We start from the raw sequence: 16,448 nt of genomic DNA, 5'->3' as shown, positions 1-16,448 counted from the left end.
CTTCTGTAAACATCCTGTTAGTTGGCTACTTGCTCCAATAATTATTGGGCCACCATATTGGCACTCAGTCTTGCACACAGGCCGGCCCCTATACATGCCCATTTCACATAAAGGCATACGTGAGGGACAAAGCATGGAAGACCGTTTTCTGCAACAATTTGCACCATAAAAATGGTGTATTTTCTATAGCAAATCTGCCGGGGGGGGGGGGGGGGTGTTTCCATTTGAGCTCAGAAAGTTTTGAAGAGTTACTTGACATTAGTAAGAAATGGTCTAATATTTTTCATCACTTGTCCAAAGTAATACAGGCAAACCTCCTTCAAATAAATGGAGAAGAGCTGTAATACCTGACAAAGACCATGGACAAAAGTGGCGCTGTTTCTTAAAAATATCAGACTCTGTCTTGTAATCCTAGTCAACTCCTATTAAGGGGAACCTGTCATTCTCTGCAGCACCGTACACTAAGTTGTGCTGCCAGCGGAGGTGGCGGGGAGATGGGATATATTTTTTATACTCACCCGCCTCTTTGTTCCCGCGGTGCCTGCCGCTGAATTCTGCTCAAGTCTATGGGAGAGTGTGGGCACAGGAATCTGAAAAGAGTAAGAATTCTGTGCAGAATGCAGACTTCATGGGTGGACAGAAAATACATCATCTACGGATAACAAAAAGTCTCAAACCTTTCTGCAAACTCCCATTTCCACAAAACCTGTGACTTTCTCACACCACAAAGTGGTGCAGTCTCTAATGAATACCCCCCATTGTAGGGACATTAAAGGGAGTGCTGAGTATACTTTTTTTTTTCTTCTTTGGCCCTGCATGCTTTAAAATAATTTTAAAAAAATCGATACTTACCTCTATTCTCCCCCCTGGAGCCAACGGAGCGACTCCAATGAATCTCCCACTCTCTGCGCTGGCCAGAAATCAGGTGACCACTGCGGCCAATCAGAGGCTGCAACAATCTGCCTCTGATTGGCCGCAGTGGTCACCTGAATGTGGTCACACCCAGAATGTGAGAGCTGATTCCAGCAGAAAAGGAAGTGATGTTGTGGCCTCTGATTGGCCACAGCGGTCACCTGACCATTGGCCAGTGCTTACAGCAGGGGATTCAGCAGAGCTGCGGCTTCCATCGGGGAAGAGAAGAGGTAAGAGTTCTTCTATGGTTTTAGAGCATGCCCAGCCAATAAAAGTTATACTCGGACGCTCCCTTTAATGATACACATTGTATATAATATACATGTCGTCCGGACATTAAACTAAGCACTTCTTTCACTTGTATAGCTGGATGTACTGGACAGACTGGGAGGAAGACGTGATTGACGACGGCGTGGGGCGGATAGAGAAATCCTGGATGAACGGATTCCATAGACAAGTTTTTGTTACCACCAAGATGCTTTGGCCCAACGGATTATCTCTGGATTACGAGAACGACTTACTGTATTGGTGCGATGCGTACTACGACCACATAGAGCAGATATTCCTCAATGGGACCAACAGAAAGGTAAATTAGATGAAATGATTGCAGGTATATGGGTGATTTAACTGCATGGAATGAACTAAATCAGATCATTGCTTTGGAGAAAGGCGATTCTTTGATGTATGGCATGAGTGTTCTCACATTTACTATGTTCCCCAAAAATAAGACCCCGTCTTATATTAATTTTGGGCCCAAAAGAGGCACAAGGTCTTATTTTCAGGGAGGGTCTTATTATACTTACCTAGCAGACTCAGAACAGGTCCCTTCCGCTACTCTCCACAGCACCAATATGCTTCCTGCAGTCCTCGGCCGCTAAGACAACATCACTTCCTTGTTAAGGGATTCATAAATTCAGCCTCCAGGAAGCGATTGCTGTGATTGGTTCTTCGACTGCTGCTCAGCCTATCGACAGCCATCATGTTGTAGAGGTGGGATTTATGAATTGGCTGAACCATAGCCGATCACAGCCATTGCATTGTTTTATTCAGTGCTGCATTGATTTGCTGAACAGTGGTTGAAGAACCAATCAATGCAGCGCTGGATAAACCAATTACAGTCATTGCATTGGTTCATCCAGCGCTGCATTGATTGGCTGAACAGCGGTTTATGAATCCTGTAACCAGGAAGTGATTTTGTACGAGCAGCCGAGAACTGCGGGAACCATGCCGCACCTCTAAAGAGCAGCGGGAGTGACCTGGACCAAGCCTGCTAGGTAATGTACTCTTTTTTATATAGTGTAACTAGAGCTTATTTTCAAGGTAGGGCGTATATTTCAATCCTCCTCAAAAATTTGGCCAGGGCTTGTTTTCAGAGTAGCTCTTTTATTCAGGGAAATGGGGTATCAGCAAGTATAGACGCTGCTCAATAGATGCCACAATGAAAAAAACCTTTGTTTACATTTTTTTTGTTGTTGTTTACTTGATTATGTTATAAAGCTCTAAGAACTTCTTTCCCTATCACCCCGTCTGGAGACCAATCTCAACGTTCACCTGATGCCAGAATTGGAGAAAACAGAGGAAACATCCACAATTCTGTACAAAGTCATTTTGTAATACTGTATACATTTATAGGTGTCAGTGGGCACAGAATACCCCAAACCCTGTAGAGGCGAAGAGGTCAAGAATGCAATTCTGGTGGTTTGCAGAACCTGGAGCTGACTATATCTGTCCCTCTACAGCTCTCAGTGGATACTACAGTGTGGGACCCGGACCTAACTAGAGGGCCCGGACCTAACTAAAGATCGCTGATCCCAATAATTGATTACATGGAAAAGGGCCATTGGGTTGCCATGGCAATCAAACACCAGACAATAGCATCCAGGTCTGCCATGTCCTGTGATCAGCATGATTAGTGATAATGCACTGCAATACAGAAGTACTACAGTGCATTATCAGTGTGACCATAGGATTGTAGGGGTTAATACCTGAGTTCTGTCTACTGACAGAACTCGGACCCATTAAGGTAAATACAGTCATAGACACATTAGATTTTTTTTATGGAACACTGGTCGTGTTGAAAGAACGTTTTTGGTGCGTTTTCATGAACCAAAACTGCCCATAAAGTCAAAGGGTGCGCTCTGGTTTTTGGTTTGTTTTTATTCACATACCATTTACATCAATGGGCCACCTTCTGTGTACGATGGATCACACTCACATGTCAGACAACAGCAACATGGAAAATGCAGATACAATCGCGCTTGTCCATGTGAATAAGACATTAGTTGAGTGTTCAACATTGATGCTTCCCCCCGTCATCATATACAGTTGGTATTATCTATCACTTGATGTTTTCTTTCTTCAGGTAGTCGGTAGTGGGAAGGAGTTAAATCATCCTTTCGGGCTCTCTCATCACGGTCATTATGTCTTTTGGACGGACTATATGAATGGCTACATATTTCAGCTTAATCTGAGGACCAGTAACATCAGTCTCCTCAGACAAGAGAGGCCGCCACTCTTCGGACTGCAGATTTACGACCCAAGGAAGCAGCAAGGTAACATATCTAATCATACAAACCATGACTGCGACACAACAAACCATCCGCCTTTATTTTATACCTTCTTACTGTAACAATGAGCAAAAAACCATAAGACATGAAATAAGTGCCGACAGGTCCAATTACAGCGCAATTTGGGGAACTTTATTATCTGCATGTTTAAATTATCTTCCTGTAGGTTCCTCACAATTTATGACTTCAATTTAATTCATTTTCCTGAATTTAAGACAAAAAAAATACGGACATTTTCAGAAAGTTTAAAAAAAGTCGAGAAAAAAGGGGCGCTAACTTTGCAGACACCATCTGCTCATCTAGTAGCTCGTGTTAGTCTCATCATTTCTGTAATATGCTTGCGTTAAAAACATTGTCACTTTACTGCTGAAAATCACATTTGAAGTTGCTGCCACTAGGGGTCTCCCTTCCATCTTCTCTACACTCCATTCTCTGCCGTTAGCTACATAGCTTCTATAGTAATAAGGACAAAGGGACGTTTCCATAGCAACAGAGGGAGGGGCTATCTTCATTGGCAGCTCATGTGCACATACAGGCTGCAAGCTGACAGATCTCCAGACACTGTGATAAGGATCTCCACAGTCTCTGCCTCTTCTGATGTTAGAGCATATACAGTTAGGGCCAGAAATATTTGGACAGTGACACAAGTTTTGTTATTTTAGCTGTTTACAAAAACATGTTCAGAAATACAATTTTATATATAATATGGGCTGAAAGTGCACACTCCCAGCTGCAATATGAGAGTTTCCACATCCAAATCGGAGAAAGGGTTTAGGAATCATAGCTCTGTAATGCATAGCCTCCTCTTTTTCAAGGGACCAAAAGTAATTGGACAATGGACTCTAAGGGCTGCAATTAACTCAGAAGGCGTCTCCCTCGTTAACCTGTAATCAATTAAGTAGTTAAAAGGTCTGGGGTTGATTCCAGGTGTGTGGTTTTGGATTTGGAAGCTGTTGCTGTGACCAGACAACATGCGGTCAAAGGAACTCTCAATTAAGGTAAAGCAGAACATGCTGAGGCTGAAAAAAAAGAAAAAATCCATCAGAGAGATAGCAGACATGCTTGGAGAAGCAAAATCAACAGTCGGGTACATTCTGAGAAAAAAGGAATTCACTGGTGAGCTTGGGAACTCAAAAAGGCCTGGGCATCCACGGAAGACAACGGTGGTGGATGATCGCCGCATACTTTCTTTGGTGAAGAAGAAACCGTTCACAACATCAACTGAAGTCCAGAACACTCTCAGGGAAGTAGGTGTATCTGTCTCTAAGTCAACAGTAAAGAGAAGACTCCATGAAAGGAAATACAAAGGGTTCACATCTAGATGCAAACCATTCATCAATTCCAAAAATAGACAGGCCAGAGTTAAATTTGCCGAACAACACCTCAAGAAGCCAGCCCAGTTCTGGAAAAGTATTCTATGGACAGATGAGACAAAGATCAACCTGTACCAGAATGATGGGAAGAAAAAAGTTTGGAGAAGAAAGGGAACGGCACATGATCCAAGGCACACCACATCCTCTGTAAAACATGGTGGAGGCAACGTGATGGCATGGGCATGCATGGCTTTCAATGGCACTGGGTCACTTGTGTTTATTGATGACATAACAGCAGACAAGAGGAGCCGGATGAATTCTGAAGTGTACCGGGATATACTTTCAGCCCAGATTCAGCCAAATGCTGCAAAGTTGATTGGACGGCGCTTCACAGTACAGATGGACAATGACCCCAAACATACAGCCAAAGCTACCCAGGAGTTCATGAGTGCAAAAAAGTGGAACATTCTGCAATGGCCAAGTCAATCACCAGATCTTAACCCAATTGAGCATGCATTTCACTTGCTCAAATCCAGACTTCAGACGGAAAGACCCACAAACAAGCAAGACCTGAAGGCTGCGGCTGTAAAGGCCTGGCAAAGCATTAAGAAGGAGGAAACCCAGCGTTTGGTGATGTCCATGGGCTCCAGACTTAAGGCAGTGATTGCCTCCAAAGGATTCGCAACAAAATATTGAAAAAAAAATATTTTGTTTGGGTTATGTTTATTTGTCCAATTACTTTTGAGCTCCTATAATGTGGAGTGTTTGTAAAGAAATGTGTACAATTCCTACATTTTCTATCAGATATTTTTGTTCAACCCTTTAAATTAAACGTTACAATCTGCACTTGAATTCTGTTGTAGAGGCTTCATTTCAAATCCAATGCGGGGGCATGCAGAGCCCAACTCGCGAAAATTATGTTACTGTCCAAATATTTCTGGCCCTAACTGTGTGTGTGTGTGTGTGTGTGTGTGTGTGTGTGCGCACGCGCGCGCACGCACATTGCACATTATAGTCCATTTACTAACCACTTCACCAGAATGTCTCTAAATGCTTGATCATCGTGGGAAAGCAGAGAGTCGGGTATTGAGATTCTGCCACCTGCTGACTGGAACAGAAAAAGTGCAGTGCAGCATGGGCAATGAGAGCAAGGAAGTCATGACAGTGAACTACAGCAGAATGCTAGACTTGCTACATGCCTGCTCCTTGAAACTGAATTGCAAAAAGCAGAGTGACAGAAAAGTGAGAAAGAGCACCAGAAAATCAGAACTTCCAGCCGTGAAACAGGGTTCAAACAGCAGCAAATGAGCGGGAGAACCCGGGGTGTGCTAGAAAACTCAGGGACGCTCTAAATGAAGGAATACGATTACTGACACATTAAAGGGTTGTGCCAAGATAGCATCCCCTGCTCCTATGTCTTATTAGGACCTATGAATATCAAACAGCGGGGTTCTAAGTCTGAGACCCCCCGCAATGACCCAGAGTGCAAAGACACTTAGTAAGAGCAGCTCCTGTCTTGGCAGACCTTTTGCTGACCTTGTATTATGGGATGGCCATTCATGTGAATAAGCTATTCTAGTGCTGTATTTATATACTGTGCTTGATTCTGGTGCTGTATCTATGTACTCAATTATAAAGTACTAGCTGATATAACCGGCTTCACCTGAGTTAATTTGGTACTGCTGTTTATCTGGTGTTCACACGGAAAATCTTATGAAGTCGTGGTTACTTTAGAGATACTGAGGAAAAACATATGTTCAGAATTTTGCATGGTTCTTTGCATTACCCAGGAAATACCACGGGGAGGTAACCATGCGACGTTTCCTTTATATAAAATGACATCAGGAAGTGAGAGAATTATATTCTGTACGTAAAATTTGGATGCTAATTCTTTTGCGCTTAGAATTGAATAATCGAGTTGGGACCCATTAGCTTTTCCTATTTATGACATAATCAATGCTTGTGCCAAATTTCATGTTTCTACGACATCAGGAAGTGAGAGAATTAGTGGTGAGTCAGTCAGTCAGTGAGTGAGTCAGTCAGCGAGTCAGTCAGTTAGTAAGTCAGGGAGTGAGTCAGTGAGGGCTTTCATCTTTATATATATAGATTTGCAAAGTTACCCAACTTTTTACTTAGATGTTAACTGTGAAATTGTGTTAAAGTAGGAATTTCACTTTAAATCTTAGTTGTAGGTGAGATAAGCCCCGGTCGCCTAGGATGCTCATTGCAATAAAGTAACATTGATTATGGATACATTTTATCTAATGCCTTAACAAGTAAATTGTACAGCAGCTGGAACGTTCACAATTAACTATACGATTACACTGCAGAAATAAATGCAAGAAAGGGTGCAAGAAATATATCTGTCTGCGGCCAAATAAGAGTCACAGCAACTTTATGACACGGTGGCAATCACAATGCTTCATTCCCGCTCCCCCAGAGGCTCCGCTCTACACAGAAAATAATGACACACAAAATGTTTCAAAGCTGTAGTTAAGCGATCAATTGTTTTTAATTCTCCAGAAAACAAGCGTGCTTCCATTTCAATGCAGAGAGTCAAACACTGCGGCGAGAAATAGTCTATTCCACTCCAGGGCGGAAAACATTCTATAGTTTGGTTAAGTGAAAAGAAATAGAACTAAAGTTTAGGACAGAAAAAAACAAGCTTTGATACAGTTCTGGTCAACAATACAGAATAATATGGCTGCAGGTTATTTTTGTGTCATATCAAGCTCAACCACAGGGGGCAGTATAGCTCCAGTCTTTCCCATATTGGAAGGAAAATGGCCTTTTTCACTTTGAAGCACTTTTGGTTTAGTCATTAGCTGTTGAAAAGCAAAACTACCTTATGATTATTTATGGATAACTATATAAGACCCTGAGAGACGGACCAACCTGGTGTAGCTGGAATGGTTAGGGCCAATGCTCTGTTGTCGGAGTCAGAGCATGTAGGTCACAGTGTGCCAAACCAAATCCAGAGGCGACACCAGAGGTGCTCCAGTCTTAACCCTTTAACCCCACCAGTTGGGATGTGGGCTTCACTGCTTGGTCCCCAGGCTGTTACACTCTAGGTGATCCACTAATGTGGCAGCTGATGCTACTGTAGACCAAGGTGCGGTCCCGGAGGGCATGAACAGAGGCATAGTCAGACAATTCGAGTCAGGACGGGGAGCATAAATTCAGAATATGGAACAAGTCAGAGGTTAGGGCAGCCAGCAGATAGGAGAATGGTCAGTATAACAAGCCAGGGTCAGGAGCAGTCAGTAATGGAGAGTTAAGAACCAGAGAGTCAGTAAACATGAGTTAGCCCCTCAAGCTGGAGCAAAAGAGCAAAAACTCAGGCACCGTCCTTAGGCGGAGGGTGCCTGGTATAAGCAGAGATCGTTCATGATTAGCAGGGGAAGATTTACTATGGTGCACCCCACTCTCCAACAGGCTGACATCATCACCGCCGTACGCCGCTTCATGCCATAACAATATGCTTAATCATCCCAGTTAAAGAAATGGATAATAACATAATAATGTCACTGAACTGTACTTGGCATGCCCATACGTGACCTCACACATGTGAACAGAACCAAATAAGGGTCCAACGTGCCCCTGTGTCCACACACAATAATGGGGAATCATCTCCTGGCTCGTGGCTTAGGCTTGGAGATTCCCTACTGGCCTCCTACTTCTTTGAGGTGAAGGCAACTGACGACTTACAGTTGTGCTATGGGGATTGTGTAGCACTCTATGTTAATGGTCCAGCGGGCTTCGAGAATCAAGGTAATGAATGCTACATCTGTGCATCCATCAGTTAACAACAGCGAAAGCATTTTCATGGTTTCACCATCCTCTGACCAGAAGCAGTAAGCCTGTTACAATCCATTCCGCTGAAGCACAATGTAACCAACATTCTTGCTTCATTAGGATTTTTTTCACTCATCATCATTGAGTCAATTCCTGAAATATTACCCAGCGTTGTACAATCAGGAGACGCTATTTTGGCAGCACACTTAAATACATGGTGTAAATTAAGCAAGCCATCTTCTTCCCCCTTAGGCTCTGATATTAGCACATATAGCCATCTGCTTCCTGGAAAGTGTTGTTCTTGTTGAGCTCCACCGCTGATTCGAATACTGGCTCTGCAGCTGCTGTTTGTGTTCCGTTATTTTGCTATAGATCACTCATTCGCGTGGTATCAGCAGCAGCGAGTCCGGGTGCTATTTACAATATGGAGTCAGCAATGAAACATCTGACACTGCAACGATAATTCTGCAATTGGCTGCGATGTCTCTTACAGTTAGCCTTCGTAATTTTGGCGCTCTATTGTTTACAAAATATGCTGGATGTTTATACGCCGCGACCGTGAAAAGACAGCGTTACGCCGGATACTGTGTGACTACAAAGCGGCCAAAGTCATTTGTTCTCTTGCCAGCGGAAGATTAAAATAATAATAATCCAATGTTGTCACAAAATATTCTAAAAGCTTATGGGGCCTTAAACCTCTTTTGTGATTAAATCCACGGGTTCAGGATAACGCTTTTGGCTTCATGGAAAATGTACTTTTAAATCAGTGTTAGCATGATGAAATGTATTATTACCCCCATAAAGGCTTCTGTTAGTGAACCTGACTGGCAGAACAAAGTGCCGTACCTAGTAGAATATACTGTGCTGACAAATGTATTGGACGCACATAGGAGGGGATTTTATTCACCTCTTTCAATACAATGTTGGGCCGCCTTTGGCCTTAATGACAGCAGTAACCCTCCTAGGCTGTGAGATCCTCTCCGCTATATCTAATGCTAACACATCACCTGACAACACAAGATTGTATCATATTGTATCACAAATCACTAACATACACACGGACACCTCCAAAATCTCCAGTCTACACACAAAGATAGTGACCGAAGGTCCAGCAGAAGACAACCCCCCTCAGAAGGGACTTTGGAAACTATCAAGTGCCATGTGACCAAAGGTGCACAATAGAGATGAGCGAACGCGTTCGTCCGAGCTTGATATTCGTGCGAATATTAGGGTGTTCGGGATGTTCGTTATTCGTAACGAACACCATGCGGTGTTCTGGTTACTTTCACTTACTTCCCTGAGACGTTTGCGCGCTTTTCTGGCCAATTGAAAGACAGGGAAGGCATTACAACTTCCCCCTGTGACGTTCAAGCCCTATACCACCCCCCTGCTGTGAGTGGCTGGGAAGATCAGGTGTTCGCCTAATATAAAAGTCGGCCCCTCCCGCGGCTCGCCTCAGATGCGGTGTGAGTTAGATGAGGGACAGTGCTGTTTGTACCGGAGCTGCTGTAGGGAAAGAATTGGTAGTTAGTGTAGGCTTCAAGACCCCCCAAAGGTCCTTATTAGGGCCACTGATAGCTGTGTGTTGGCTGCTGTTAGCAGTGGGATTTTTTTTTTCTCAAAATCGCCTCTGCAGACCGTTGCACCTGGCATTAGGGACAGAAGTGCTGCATAGGCAGGGAGAGTGTTAGGAGTGAGTGTAGCCTTCAAGAACCTCAACGGTCCTTTCTAGGGCCATATTTATCCGTGTGCAGTACTGTCCAGGCTGCTGTTGGCTGTGCTGCATTTTTTTTGGGCTTCTCAAAATCGCCTCTGCAGAGCATTCCACCCTCCATTGATACTGCAGGGAAAGAATTGTATAGGCAGGGCCACAACACAGTTATTATTCATAGAATATACGCAGTGCTGCCTTTTGGTGGGAAAAAACTGAAAACAAATCTATTTGTCCAGCCTCTGTCCGTCCTTACGGGCGGTGGAGACGTGTGAGCTGCGTGAAATACATTGCTAAATCATACGCACCCAGCTACGCTTTACTGCTGGCTTCGCCATTTGCTTTCCTTAATTGGGAAAAAAAATACCTGCTCTCCAAGAGTTATAATAACTCTGCTACCCTCACGTTCTGTGACACATAAGCAGGGACACAGCACAGTTATTAAACTTCGCAGGTTCATTGAATATACGCAGTGCTGCCTGTTGGTGGGAAAAAACTGAAAAGAAATCTATTTGTCCAGCCTCTGTCCGTCCTAACGCCTGTGGAGACGTGTGAGCTGCGTGAAATACATTGCTAAATCATACGCACCCAGCTACGCTTTACTGCTGGCTTCGCCATTTGCTTTCCTTAATTGTGAAAAAAAATACCTGCTCTCCAAGAGTTATAATAACTCTGCTACCCTCACGTTCTGTGACACATAAGCAGGGACACAGCACAGTTATTAAACTTCGCAGGTTCATTGAATATACGCAGTGCTGCCTGTTGGTGGGAAAAAACTGAAAAGAAATCTATTTGTCCAGCCTGTGTCCGTCCTTACGGGCGGTGGAGACGTGTGAGCTGCGTGAAATACATTGCTAAATCATACGCACCCAGCTACGCTTTACTGCTGGCTTCGCCATTTGCTTTCCTTAATTGGGAAAAAAAATACCTGCTCTCCAAGAGTTATAATAACTCTGCTACCCTCACGTTCTGTGACACATAAGCAGGGACACAGCACAGTTATTAAACTTCGCAGGTTCATTGAATATACGCAGTGCTGCCTGTTGGTGGGAAAAAACTGAAAAGAAATCTATTTGTCCAGCCTGTGTCCGTCCTTACGGGCGGTGGAGACGTGTGAGCTGCGTGAAATACATTGCTAAATCATACGCACCCAGCTACGCTTTACTGCTGGCTTCGCCATTTGCTTTCCTTAATTGGGAAAAAAAATACCTGCTCTCCAAGAGTTATAATAACTCTGCTACCCTCACGTTCTGTGACACATAAGCAGGGACACAGCACAGTTATTAAACTTAGATTATTCATTCACTAGAGGCAGTGGGGCCTTTCGTTTTCCAAAAAGGGCAAAAATTATATTTGGCCTGCAGTCTTGCGCCAATTTATTTCCTGCCTGGGAAATCTAATCACTGGTAATACAGCATGCTGAGGGGTAGGGGTAAGCCTAGAGGACGTGGACGTGGACGTGGCCGAGGACGCGGAGGGCCAAGTGAGGGTGTGGGCACAGGCCAAGCTCCTGATCCAGGTGTGTCGCAGCTGTCTGCTGCGCGATTAGGAGAGAGGCACGTTTCTGGCGTCCCCACATTCATCGCCCAATTAATGGGTCCACGCGGGAGACGGTTATTAGAAAATGAGCAGTGTGAGCAGGTCCTGTCCTGGATGGCAGAAAGTGCTTCGAGCAACCTATCGTCTACCCGCAGTTCTGCGCCGTCCACTGCTGCCAATCCGAATCCTCTGTCTGCTGCTCCTCCTTCCTCCCAGCCTCCTCACTCCACTACAATGACACCTGCTCAGGAGCGGGAACACTCCCAGGAACTGTTCTCGGGCCCCTGCTCAGATTGGGCAGCAGCGGTTCCTCTCCCACCAGAGGAGTTTATAGTCACTGATGCCCAACCATTCGAAAGTTCCCGGGGTCCGGGGGATGAGGCTGGGGACTTCCGCCAACTGTCTCAACAACTTTCTGTGGGTGAGGAGGACGATGACGATCATACACAGTTGTCTTGCAGTGAGGTAGTAGTAAGGGCAGTAAGTCCGAGGGAGCAGCGCACAGAGGATTCGGAGGAAGAGCAGCAGGACGATGAGGTGACTGACCCCACCTGGTGTGCAACGCTTACTCAGGAGGACAGGTCTTCAGAGGGGGAGTCAAGGGCATCAGCAGGGCAGGTTGCAAGAGGCAGTGCGGTGGCCAGGGCCAGGGGTAGAGGCAGGGCCAGACCGAATAATCCACCAAGTGTTTCCCAAAGCGCCCCCTCGCGCCATGCCACCCTGCGGAGGCCGAGGTGCTCTAAGGTCTGGCAGTTTTTCACAGAGACGCCTGACGACCGACGAACAGTGGTGTGCAACCTTTGTCGCGCAAAGCTCAGCCGGGGAGCCAACACCAACAGCCTCACCACCACCACCATGCGCAGACATATGATGGCCAAGCACCCCGCAAGGTGGGACAAAGGCCGTTCACCGCCTCCGGTTTGCACCCCTGCCTCTCCCCCTGTGCCCCAACCTGCCACTGAGATGCAACCCCCCTCTCAGGACACAGGCACTACCGCCTCATGGCCTGCACCCACACCCTCATCTCCGCTGTCCTCGGCCCCATCCAGCAGTGTAGTTCAGCGCACCGTTCAGCCGTCGCTTGCGCAAGTGTTCGAGCGCAAGCGCAAGTACGCCGCCACGCACCCGCACGCTCAAACGTTAACCGTCCGCATAGCAAAATTCATCAGCCTTGAGATGCTGCCGTATAGGGTTGTGGAAACGGAGTCCTTCAAAAGTATCATGGAGGCGGCGGCCCCGCGCTACTCAGTTCCCAGTCGCCACTACTTTTCCCGATGTGCAGTCCCAGCCCTGCACGACCACGTCTCCCGCAACATTGTGCGCGCCCTCACCAACGCGGTTACTGCCACGGTCCACTTAACTACGGACACGTGGACAAGCACAGGCGGGCAGGGCCACTACATCTCCCTGACGGCACATTGGGTGAATTTAGTGGAGGCTGGGACAGAGTCAGAGCCTGGGACCGCTCACGTCCTACCCACCCCCAGAATTGCGGGCCCCAGCTCGGTGGTGGTATCTGCGGAGGTGTATGCTTCCTCCACTAAAGCACCCTCCTCCTCCTCCTCCTCCTCTGTCTCACAATCAAGATGTGTTAGCAGCAGCATGTCGCCAGCAGTCGGTGTCGCGCGGTGTGGCAGCACAGCGGTGGGCAAGCGTCAGCAGGCCGTGCTGAAACTACTCAGCTTAGGCGATAAGAGGCACACGGCCCACGAACTGCTGCAGGGTCTGACACAGCAGACCGACCGCTGGCTTGCGCCGCTGAGCCTCCAACCGGGCATGGTCGTGTGTGACAACGGCCGTAACCTGGTGGCGGCTCTGCAGCTCGGCAGCCTCACGCACGTGCCATGCCTGGCCCACGTGTTTAATTTGGTGGTTCAGCGCTTTCTGAAAAGCTACCCACGCTTGTCAGACCTGCTCGTAAAGGCGCGCCGGCTCTGCGCACATTTCCGCAAGTCCCACACGGACGCTGCCACCCTGCGCACCCTGCAACATCACTTTAAGCTGCCAGTGCACCGACTGCTGTGCGACGTGCCCACACGGTGGAACTCTACGCTCCACATGTTGGCCAGGCTCTATGAACAGCGTAGAGCTATAGTCGAATACCAACTCCAACATGGGCGGCGCAGTGGGAGTCAGCCTCCTCAATTCCTTTCAGAAGAGTGGGCCTGGTTGGCAGACATCTGCCATGTCCTTGGTAATTTTGAGGAGTCTACCCAGGTGGTGAGCGGCGATGCTACAATCATTAGCGTCACCATTCCTCTGCTATGCATCTTGAGAAATTCCCTGCAAACCATAAAGGCAGCTGCTTTGCGCTCGGAAACGGGGGCGGGGGAAGACAGTATGCCGCTGGATAGTCAGGGCACCCTCCTGTCTATTTCTCAGCGCGTACAGGAGGAGGAGGAGGAGCATGAGGAGGATGAGGAGGAGGGGGAAGAGACAGCTTGGCCCGCTGCTGACGGTACACCGGCTGATTGCCTGTCATCCTTTCAGCGTGTATGGCCTGAGGAGGAGGAGGAGGAGGAGGAGGATCCTGAAAGTGATCTTCCTAGTGAAGACAGCCATGTGTTGCGTACAGGTACCCTGGCACACATGGCTGACTTCATGTTAGGATGCCTTTCTCGTGACCCTCGCGTTGCACGCATTCTGGCCACTACGGATTACTGGGTGTACACACTGCTCGATCCACGGTATAAGGAGAACCTGCCCACTCTGATTCCCGAAGAGGAAAGGGGTTCGAGAGTGTTGCTATACCACAGGACCCTTGCGGACAAGCTGATGGTAAAATTCCCAGCCGACAGCGCTAGTGGCAGAAGGCGCAGTTCCGAGGGCCATGTTGCAGGGGATGTGCGTAGATCGAGCAGCATGTACATCCCAGGCAGTGCAACAGTCTTTAAGGGCCTGGCCAGCTTTATGGCTCCCCACCAAGACTGTGTCACCGCTCCCCAGTCACGGCTGAGTCGGCGGGAGCACTGCAAAAGGATGGTGAGGGAGTACGTAGCGGATCGCACGACCATCCTTGGTGACGCCTCTGCCCCCTACAACTACTGGGTGTCGAAGCTGGACACGTGGCCTGAACTAGCCCTGTATGCCCTTGAGGTGCTTGCTTGTCCTGCGGCTAGCGTGTTGTCGGAGAGGGTGTTTAGTGCGGCTGGGGGAATCATCACCGATAAGCGTAGCCGCTTGTCAACCGACAGTGCCGACAGGCTAACACTCATCAAGATGAACAAAGGCTGGATTTCCCCAGACTTCTGTTCTCCACCAGCGGACAGCAGCGATACGTAAGCAATACGTAGGCTGCACCCGCGGATGGAAGCTACGTTCTCTCTCACCATCCAAAACGGGGACATTTCTGCTTCATCAATCTGTGTCTAATATTCCTCCTCCTCCTCCTCCTGCTCCTCCTCCTGAAACCTCACGTAATCACGCTGAACGGGCAATTTTTCTTAGGGCCACAAGGCTCAGTCAAATAATTTTTCAGAACAATTTTTATAAGTTTCAATGCGCTTAAAAGCATTGGAACTTTAACTTGAACCAATTTTTCGTTACACTGGGCTGCCTCCAGGCCTAGTTACCACTTAAGCCACATTAACCAAAGCGATTAATGGGTTTCACCTGCCCTCTTGGCTGGCCATGGCCAATTTTTGGGATGTACATTAGTACTGTTGATACAGCAATTTTTGTGGGCCCTCGCCTACAGTGTAATCAAATTAATTTTTAGCCCACCTGCATTACAGCTGACGTAACCTCAGCTGTGTTGGGCAATGCAATGGGATATTTTTATGTACCGCCGGTGGGTTCCAGGGAGCCACCCATGCTGTAGGTGCACACGGAGTTTTTAATACATCTGTACACTTCTAAAGAACCCCAGTCTGACTGGGGCATGCAGTGTGGGCCGAAGCCCACCTGTATTACGCACGACATTACTACCTCAGCTGTGTTGGGCAATGCAATGGGATATTTCTATGTACCGCCGGTGGCTTCCTGGCACCCACCCAGGCAGTGGGTCCACAGGGAATTATAAATGCATCTGTTTCCACTTATAAAGAAACCCAGTCTGACTGGGGCATGCAGTGTGGGCCAAAGCCCACCTGCATTAAGCACGACATTACTACCTCAGCTGTGTTGGGCAATGCAATGGGATATTTTTATGTACCGCCGGTGGGTTCCAGGGAGCCACCCATGCTGTAGGTGCACACGGAGTTTTTAATACATCTGTACACTTCTAAAGAACCCCAGTCTGACTGGGGCATGCAGTGTGGGCCGAAGCCCACCTGTATTACGCACGACATTACTACCTCAGCTGTGTTGGGCAATGCAATGGGATATTTCTATGTACCGCCGGTGGCTTCCTGGCACCCACCCAGGCAGTGGGTCCACAGGGAATTATAAATGCATCTGTTTCCACTTATAAAGAAACCCAGTCTGACTGGGGCATGCAGTGTGGGCCAAAGCCCACCTGCATTAAGCACGACATTACTACCTCAGCTGTGTTGGGCAATGCAATGGGATATTTTTATGTACCGCCGGTGGGTTCCAGGGAGCCACCCATGCTGTAGGTGCACACGGAGTTTTTAATACATCTGTACACTTCTAAAGAACCCCAGTCTGACT

The 16,448-nt window shown here is 47.2% G+C and overlaps 1 protein-coding gene across 1 annotated transcript in view; it reads left to right on the top strand.

Moving 5' to 3' along the window:
* Positions 1–16,448, top strand: part of LRP1B (LDL receptor related protein 1B) — a 1,872,788-nt gene that overhangs the window by 927,057 nt on the left and 929,283 nt on the right. Inside the window, exons 13-14 of the mRNA XM_066577770.1 lie at positions 1,279–1,498; positions 3,275–3,464. Coding sequence (XP_066433867.1) covers positions 1,279–1,498; positions 3,275–3,464 — 410 coding nt within the window. The remainder of the gene's footprint in view (positions 1–1,278; positions 1,499–3,274; positions 3,465–16,448) is intronic.

The sequence above is a fragment of the Eleutherodactylus coqui genome, chromosome 8 (assembly GCF_035609145.1).
Source record: "Eleutherodactylus coqui strain aEleCoq1 chromosome 8, aEleCoq1.hap1, whole genome shotgun sequence".
Lineage (NCBI taxonomy): Eukaryota > Metazoa > Chordata > Amphibia > Anura > Eleutherodactylidae > Eleutherodactylus > Eleutherodactylus coqui.
The sequence above is the reverse complement of the archived record's forward strand: the minus strand, read 5'-3'. Positions and strand labels throughout refer to the sequence as shown.